This window comes from Odontomachus brunneus, unplaced genomic scaffold (assembly GCF_010583005.1).
Source record: "Odontomachus brunneus isolate Ranch 3 - 2012 unplaced genomic scaffold, Obru_v1 Obru_scaffold_169, whole genome shotgun sequence".
In the NCBI taxonomy this organism is placed as follows: domain Eukaryota; kingdom Metazoa; phylum Arthropoda; class Insecta; order Hymenoptera; family Formicidae; genus Odontomachus; species Odontomachus brunneus.
In genome coordinates this window covers 489,720-498,052 of record NW_022639619.1, presented here as the reverse complement: position 1 = coordinate 498,052, position 8,333 = coordinate 489,720, and the positions used below count along the sequence as shown (strand labels likewise).

Below are 8,333 nucleotides of genomic sequence, written 5' to 3'. Positions count from 1 at the left end.
CTCTCTCTCTCTCTCTCTCTCTCTCTCTCTCTCTCTCTCTCTCTCTCTCTCTCTCTCTCTCTCTCTGTAGAGCAGAATTTAATTTCTCCTTTGCAATATCGCGTAAGCAAAAAGAAAGAAATTGAAATAAAAGTAATTGAGGATCTTTTGTTTCCTCGCCGTTTCTCTCTCTTTCTCTCTCTCCATTTCCCCTCTTTCTCCCTCTCTGTTTCTCTCTTCTCTCTCTCTCTCTCTCTCTCTTTCCTCTCTCTCTTTCCTCTCTCTCTCTCTCTCTCTCTCTCCTCTGCTCTTTGTCGATCAACGTTCCATTGTGGACACCGCTGTGAATAACTTGGTTCATAGCTGTCTTCTCGGTATCGCGCGGGCCGACACGAGCGACCCGCATATAACACGCGCGACGTTCGCATTTTATATTGTTTCAGATCTCTATCGGTCTGGAATAATGGGCGGCCGATTCCATCGTGACATTTCGTCGCGGAGGCTCGAAACCTTTAACGTCGCGAGCGCGAGCTAAAATCGAACGCGTGAGTCTGTACGCGCGCATTAACGAGGAGTCAGGAGCGCGCATACCATTGTCGCATAGTATTAAAATTGAATAGCGCGCGTACAGAGCATGGCTCGTACGTGCTCGAGGCGTTCAACGAGCCACGCATTTATTGGCCCCCTAATTGTATCTCGAGTAATCTTTCCCGACTAATATCGACACCGCGGTGTTTACTCCCAAGTGAGACTTCGTGCCGCGTATTATCCGGCAATGGTAGCGTTGGCGACGTCGACGGCGGCGGCGTGCATTGAAACTGGGATTAAGTCGTTAAAATAGGCTGCATTTCCCGACCTACCTCTAATAGAATTTAGATCGCGCAGATAACGGAGGTAATATGAGCGCGCGCGTGTAGGATAAACTTGTTATCGAGTAAGCCACGATGTTTGTTTGTGATCTTTTTATATCCACTCGACACATCTCGCAGGCTTAATCTCGCACATGTGTACGTAGATTTATGTATATTTGTTATATTCGCGAGAAGTAAATCCAATTTTAAGATATTTGCGATAAATAAATAAATATATATTTATTTGTCGTAAAATTCCGCGAATTCTTTCTTAAGCCACCAATCGTGGTCCTCCCGATTTCACTTGTCTTTTTATCTGAACGCGTGCCAAATACCGCGCTAACTTACCACGATAACGATAACTTATCGCTCATTGCTTAACTTATCTTGTCGACCTCTTTGCCCTCGTATTTTATGTGTCTCGCGTTGTCAACGTAGTCAAGACAGAAATCTCACAAATCGCGCGCGCGTACGCGGTTTCAGAAAACCCGCGAAACGACGTCGCAAATTGTCTCTGCATCGGTCCAGAGCACGCGCGCGCTTTTTATTCCAACGCGTTCAATACTGTGTGTACGTCTCTTGTTACTAAATGGTACACGTGTAATCGAATAAAGGATCACTTTGAAATTCGGATCAAATTTTCTCGAATACTTTCCTGAATTACAGTTCACTGCCCTCTGATATTAATGATACTTGCAAATAATACACGAATCAAATATAGAAACATAATGTGTGGAACATAATGAAAATATAATACAAAAACATTGTGCACAAAGAGAGAAAGAGAGAAAGAGAGAGAGAGAGAGAGAGGGGGGGAGGAGAGTAATGCAGGGAATACTGAATTAATCGAGGAAGAATCCGGTGTGTCTCACGTTAACTGATAAAAATTTCAAGAGTTAGTTGACTCGAAAATGTTTAAAAATTCCTGGTCTCTGTTAAAAACTCTTTTGGCCCTACTTACTTTTAGCCCTACTTATTTTTAACCTACTTACTTAATCCTCCAACGAAGAGCTTGAACGAATAGTCGCGCGAGCTCGTATTTTCGCGGAAAACGATCGAAGGCCTTGCGATACAGGAAACACTATCCGATAAATGTTTAAGTACTGACACGAATATCTATTGCGCGCCCGCGTGTAGGCGTATACGTGTTTTGTTCGCCCGCGCGAGCCCGACGTCTGTTCTTTCACGTAACCTTTGGCCGTGTGAAGGAAGCGCTCCTTCGAAAAGCACAAATAGGTCGAGCTATTAGTACTCGGGAACACGATAGGTATTCTCGCTCTCTGTGTGTCCCTCTTTCTCTTTCTCCCCCAGCGTCGTGGTCCATTAGAGACGTCACTTAACGTCGCTGTGACGTCGGAGCGCTTAAGTGCTGCCGCGCGTTATTTTTCGCGCGTTCTACCTCTTCGTCTGGGTTCCACGTGTGTCGGCGACGCGAAACACGTACATATACACGAGTCGCGCGCATCGCGCAGCAGAAATGCAGTAACTGTGGACTGTGCAAGGCGCAAACTGCACGGGAGGTTGCATAGGCTGATTCCGCGATTGATTCGCAGCGAACGGTACTCCAGGTCTGCTTATTATCGGTCGTTACATAGCTCCAAAACCGTTTCAATCACTCGATCTCTCGGTATTCACGCGAACAGAAATTGACGTTTGCGTCATGAATTCATTATCCCATATGATATTAAATGGTCGTAGTTATAGATAGCAGTCTATTTGTACAATCGATATGATTCACGAATTTTGCATGTGCATGTGTGAGGATAGTATGGTAAGCCCCGTTGTGCACAGCAAGTACTATATAAAGTGTAAGCATACGTGTAACTTTTATAATAGAAGTTTTATACAGTAGTTGCAAAACACGACGTCTTGCGAATCACATTTTCGTTCGTAAACAAAGCCGCGCGATGAGACATCATCGATTTGTTATTCTCGCACAATCGTACAATCGAGTTTTCCACCGCGCGGTCGAATTCTCTCTCTCTCTCTCCCCCTCCTCCTCTCTTTCCCGCTCGCTCGTCCGGCCTCAATATTTATTCCTTACCTGCAAATAGATCGGCGAGGTTAAAAATGAAGGCGCCGGGTCTATTCGACCGTGGGTTATAAATAAGTTTCTTCGCGAATGTCGTATCGAAATTCAGTCGCGCTGGCCGAAGGCGGAGGGACAAGGTGGAAACTGAGATGGTGACAGAGAAAGAGAGAGAGAAAGAAAGATACCCTTTATGGCGCGACTTTAACGAGTTCTTGTCATTCGCGGCACGACGCTCTCTTCTACTCGCCGCATCTGTTTCGCGAATTCAACGGCCTTGGGCTGGCGACCCGATGACGTAGCCGGTGCTCATATCGGCGTTACGAGGTCACCGATGAACGGCATTGCAATCTTCACCGCGTGATCGGCTGCGCGCGCGCTAAAACGGGGTTTTTGGGACACCGAGTATAAGTAACATTCCGTGGTAAAATAAGCGTTTTGCATTGCGACTTGTGGAAAAGTGGTTTATCAGTATCGGTTATCGGTAGCGCGTCGTTTGGTCAGGATCAATTTTCGCGGAGGATTCCTGTCACATAATCCTTCATCCAATATAATGACATCCAAACGAATGCCGAAGTAGGGGTTATAATATTGGGTTCGTATCGCGCGTTGGAAAATAATTAATCCCTTGGCAATATCGTTTATTAAGAGAAACGGGATTATTAGACGCGACATTTTGACATGGAATCACGTTGAAGATTGCGGCATGTGACGTGACATAATTAGGGAATTTTAATACGACGTTGAGATAACGACTTCGAGCGCTATCCGATGTAACGATCGCGTTCGATATAGCGCGCATTAGATTTCCTTCGTTCCCTTACTTTTCTGGACAGACAAATAAGAGGCGACCACAACCGCGTCCATGCCGTGAGATCGCGCGAATCCGCGAGAGACTCGTGAACTTCCTCCGACGTTCCCGCGTGGAAATCGCAAAAGACCATGGCGTGAATCGGAGGAATCCGATCTTACTGCCAGCAACCGTACTCGTAATCGCGCCGGCAGCAAGAAATATCGGCGTGTGTTCGTTCGGTGTATGGTCAAGGTGTGCGTACAGGTATTCGGGATACAGTTAGTCGACCTTGCGCGTTCGGAGACTCCGAAATAAAAAACGCGCCGCCGACGCTCGGCATTTCTCGACACACATCTCGTGGGGTCCGCGGCAGGATGCGAATTTCATGCGAGGAGTGCAACCAAAAGTGGCGATAGCGATTTTACGCTGTTTATCCGGAAGTCTAAGTGACCGCGAGCCTTCGATTTCTCGCATGGGTCGCAGCTCTGGATGTAAATTGACGTTCTTATTGCTGACGCGCCGTCGCTTCCTTTCGATATATCTCGCACGCTGCTCCCTTCAGCGTCCCGCTCATTGACAGCGAGCAAACAGAGGTATGAATTCGCGTGACGCAGCGAGCGCATCCACTTCGCGCCTTCTCGACGTGAACTCGCGACTGCGAAAAGTCGCAGTCATCGCTAAATTTAAAAAAAGGATCCTTCGAATAGATCGCGCGAGCTAAGGACGATCACTTTCGCGTGCGTATCGCGTCTCAAAGAGACGCGCCACGACGCGATCCGCGTGATAACTCCTCTCGAACTTGCTCTCCCACCGCGTGCGTCGTCACTTTCCGTCGCCTTACTTTCCGAAGGAAGGCGTGAGTTATCTCCCATCGTGATACTCCCTCGCCGATAACAGAAGTTCTTATCTGTCGGAGACGTTGTCTGTGTCTGCGTGATGCGCGCGTGCGTCCGTTTAATTCCCATCGTCGATGGGACGTCTGACCGTCGACGTGGATGCACGCGGATGGTACGAGGATGCACCGTCGATGCGCACCCCAAACCAGGGGAGTGTGTAGGTTCCGTTTATGTGCACGCGTCACGTGCACAGGATCACGTAGAGACTGACAGGCGCGCTCACGTACGCGTGTGCGTGTCCGTCCGGTTGCTGTGTGTACGAGCGCACGCGGCATGCGGTATTTGTGCTCGTCCACGTGTACAGTGCTGGGTATTATGTCACACCGTGTATCGAGGTCAGTGACCCTGACGTGTGCATCGAGCGTACCGTGTCGGAGCAACTCTCCGACTTCCGTACACGCATGTACGCACGCCCGTTAAGAACCACGAAAATTCGGGTAGCGCGCAAATACACGTCGCGATTGCGCTCGCTCAATACAGCCATGTAAGCCAAAATCAAAATTTTATCTTTGCAGTAATCCTGCGAATTCTACTGAATTGGAACCATCAATAATCTCTTGAAATATAACACTTTTATACAGGCTATTACAGACGGTTGCCGTCTGCCGTTTTCTTTGAAGCTTGAAAAAACGTTCAAAGTTTATTTAATATTGAAACACATCAATATTTTACCCATTTTTTATCTTTATTATTCGTTTCAATAAGCTGTGTTCTATAATTCTATGATTTATTTAACTGCAAATATAGAATATATTATATATGTGAGATAAACAAATATTCTATAATCAACATTAATTTATAATGAGATTAATATAGATATATGAAACAATAAACTTTCCTTTTCTCTCTGATGATCTCTTTGTTATGACAATATTTTCCTTTTATTCGTGATAAATGTTTCAATGGAATTGATGGTTTTAAAAGAGATAAAAAAGGAATGGTACTCTTTTTTTTAATTTATCTTGCAGTGGAATCTCACTTACAATGATTAAAAAATGGTAGTACTTCACACATACCAATTGTGAAAATACCGTCACTCGAAATCGCAAGAATGAGTGTTTTTCAAGCTTAAAGTAGATTCTGATCTCGTATAAACGAATATTTCAATTAATTAGAATGAATATATTCCTGTGATAATAAAAAACATCATTCAACTTTTCAATTTTTAGTGAAAATATTTATTTGACGATTCAGAGTGAAGAATTTACTCTATATGAGTGAAAAATCACTTGAATTTGAGTGACTCGGGTGTCACTCCATTTTTCGAGTAAAATTTCACTCCAAGAAATTTTTAGAGTGAGTCTTGTCGCCAACTGCATCCTGCGTCCTGTGTTCCATGCTACAGTCAGCTCCTGTTTGTTATCGTGACCGAGCACTGAAAAAAAAACGAGTCGACCGAAAATAGAGAGTAATTAATAATCGCGTATAAATAATCATTGAATGCTACGGGTGAAATTTGCAATACACACGATCCTGATGATCCCGGTGATCGTCTCCAAAGTCTGGAATATCTTAGAAAGACGTTGATTTGTTGTGATTCCTCGGCCGCCACGATTCTCCACGTTGTTTATCAGCGGACGACAGTGGAAGATGACGTAGTCATCTTTTTTGTCCATTGTTTTGATACTGGCGCGCGTCGCCTCAGTTGCCATTACCGCGTCATTACGTCTTGAGCCGACAAACAAAGAGCATACCACGACGCGGAGCACGTGTTATCATTCTGTCGCGTTACCTATCATTCTCTTGTCGGGTTCTAAAATATTTAATCGGGCTGTCGTCGGTATCGCGTTATTAAATAACATACGTTTCCCCGATCGAATCGTATCTGCGCGAGTGTCAGTGTCACGATGGAGTATCTGGAGCAGCCGGAAACAGGATGCTAGATCGGAAAGCCAGGACGCGGTCAGCGACACGTCGTGTGTATTTCGAGGTATGTCAAATCATTTCTTATATAGAATATTTCCGATTTAACAGATGTTTGATAAACCTAATGAGATATAGCCGAATCAGAATTCAGAATCTATTCTAAAGCCAACATTCATAGTTTGTTGCCCTTTGATGAATAATAATATTATAAATGCCAAATTATATTCATTAATTGTCACGTATTTCATATATATATAAGAAATATTGATCTAAACAGCCGAGAAATGGTTCATGAATACAAAACTTTAAATTATTATTCTTTCAATCAAAGATTGCTTGTAATTTACAGTTATGAATATTAGTCTGGATCTTTCACACGCATTATTTAATAATGCTCTGTTTGGGCAACAAATTTTGAATCCAAAATCACGTAAAAAGAGATCAAATATCTTATTTTCAATATACGTGAAGGAAATATTTTATAGTTTTTCTTTCATATAAATTTTTTTCAATTCTACAACACTGAGAAAAGAACATCTAAAAATTAACAAATATTTATTAAATGGGCACCATTAACTTATTTACTTAAATAAAAATTCTTCTCATTTAAACCGAGTATTGTTTACTATACTATTGGTTACTATCCATCTAATAAATATTTGTTAATATTTAAATATTTTCTTGATATATTTCTGTAGTAGTGCAGGAATAAACTATTAGTATATAAGGTTTATTTTGCTAAGGAACATAATAAATTTCGTTAGGAATATAACAAAATTTGTATAAAAAATGACTTACAAATAAAGTGACCAGATTTTCCAGTCCTGAATTCGGGACACTTCATAAATGTGTGAAGCGAGGTGCGAAGGGAGGGAGATAAAAAGACCCGAAAATTATTTGACAATCATTGAAAATGATGACAAATCGGTGTCCCGAATAGCATCCGAAAAAATTCGGGACAAAGAGTGAAAAATCGGGGCGTCTGGTCACCTTAGCTATATGTGTCGAGAAGGGAGGAGATTACTCCGTAATAATGTACTTACGATATGTCTTAACGATCGCACGTCGTTGTTTTCGGCACTCTAATACTTATTTCCGCAGGAGACTCACAGTACACAAACGAAAGACGTATGGAATACGGAGCGTTGTGTTTATGGCAGTTGCTCAGCATGAAAAGATCGCAGACGCGCGCGCTGTTAATCATGTACACCAAAAGTTCATTAGCGCGCCGAAAGTACCAAAAGTACATGAATGTGAACGCGCCAATGATGCGAACGAGGTCGCGCGTCTACAACGACGCGTCTATACGACGCGCCGCGGCGGACGCCTTAACCATTTACTCGAGTTACTAACCACTCTAGACCAATCGCGTTCGTTTCGCACTACGAGGTTGTCATCGTGGTTATTCAATCTGGGCGTTGGTAATGAATCGCGCGAAATGCTCGATCTTTTCGCGTCAAGCAGCAGCCATGGGCACATATCGATCCACATCGCTCCGCGTTTCTCGTATCTTTTATCCGTTGAAAGTGAGTCTCGCGCATTAATAAATCTCGGGAGTGTCGAGAATAGCGATGTGCGATCGCCGGGACGTATCGTGAAGACGTCATTTGTAAGTAATCTTCTCTTTTCTCCTCGCGATATATACGGCCGGTGCTTGTCGCGACGTGTCGCGCCGACATCCCTTACATTTGCTAAAAACATCGAATCACTCAAGTAGCAATAGAATCGGACGATCGTCGGATTTATTGAACGGGAATTAGAAATGCGATGACAATAAGAGAGAGAGAGAGAGATGCGGAATACTTGGGCGGTTGCGTCAGCTTGTTAGGAAAAAAGATACGGAGAGAGAAGTATCTCATAGAACGCGTTCTTTTCGGCCGCGACGCCGTTAATATATTAGTGTATATTTTCAGCGTCGT

The 8,333-nt window shown here is 43.7% G+C and overlaps 1 protein-coding gene across 5 annotated transcripts in view; it reads left to right on the top strand.

Moving 5' to 3' along the window:
• The window catches only part of LOC116851235 (probable JmjC domain-containing histone demethylation protein 2C), a 402,970-nt gene that overhangs the window by 15,118 nt on the left and 379,519 nt on the right, over positions 1-8,333 (top strand). The window contains exon 1 of one of the 5 annotated variants that reach the window (XM_032830459.1): positions 6,400-6,478. The exons of the other annotated variants lie outside the window; for them this stretch is intronic. Coding sequence (XP_032686350.1) covers positions 6,425-6,478 — 54 coding nt within the window. The 5' untranslated portion in view covers positions 6,400-6,424. Of the gene's footprint in view, positions 1-6,399; positions 6,479-8,333 lie in introns of those variants that run through there. 5 annotated transcript variants of the gene reach the window in all.